This window comes from Nestor notabilis, unplaced genomic scaffold (assembly GCF_000696875.1).
Source record: "Nestor notabilis isolate BGI_N333 unplaced genomic scaffold, ASM69687v1 scaffold19180, whole genome shotgun sequence".
Lineage (NCBI taxonomy): Eukaryota > Metazoa > Chordata > Aves > Psittaciformes > Psittacidae > Nestor > Nestor notabilis.
The window spans coordinates 12,586-12,873 of record NW_009912652.1 but is presented as its reverse complement, the minus strand read 5'-3'; the positions used below and the strand labels follow the sequence as shown (position 1 = coordinate 12,873).

Below are 288 nucleotides of genomic sequence, written 5' to 3'. Positions count from 1 at the left end.
ATCCCCCCCCCCTCTTCTTCTTCCCTCCACAGTGGAGCCGCTGGCCTGGGGGCAAGAGACACAACTGAGACCTCTTGTACCCAGAGCCTTCCCCCCCATCCCATCTCACCCACTGTGCTGTGCTCCAGTGAAGCAAGACCAGCTCAGGGCTTGTTCCCCCACTGGGGACCACGGGGTTCAGCTCTGCAGGAAACTCTGAGCCCCCCCACCTCCCCTGGGGCTGGCAGGAAGACATGGGGACCTCCCCGTGCTGCCCTTGCACTGCCCCAAACCCCAAAGGGACAGCCC

At 64.2% G+C, this 288-nt stretch overlaps 1 protein-coding gene across 1 annotated transcript in view; it reads right to left on the bottom strand.

Moving 5' to 3' along the window:
• FXYD2 (FXYD domain containing ion transport regulator 2) overlaps positions 1 to 288 on the bottom strand; it is a 2,428-nt gene that overhangs the window by 187 nt on the left and 1,953 nt on the right. The window contains exon 4 of the mRNA XM_010020568.1: positions 11 to 45. Within this exon, the coding sequence (XP_010018870.1) occupies positions 11 to 45 (35 nt within the window). The remainder of the gene's footprint in view (positions 1 to 10; positions 46 to 288) is intronic.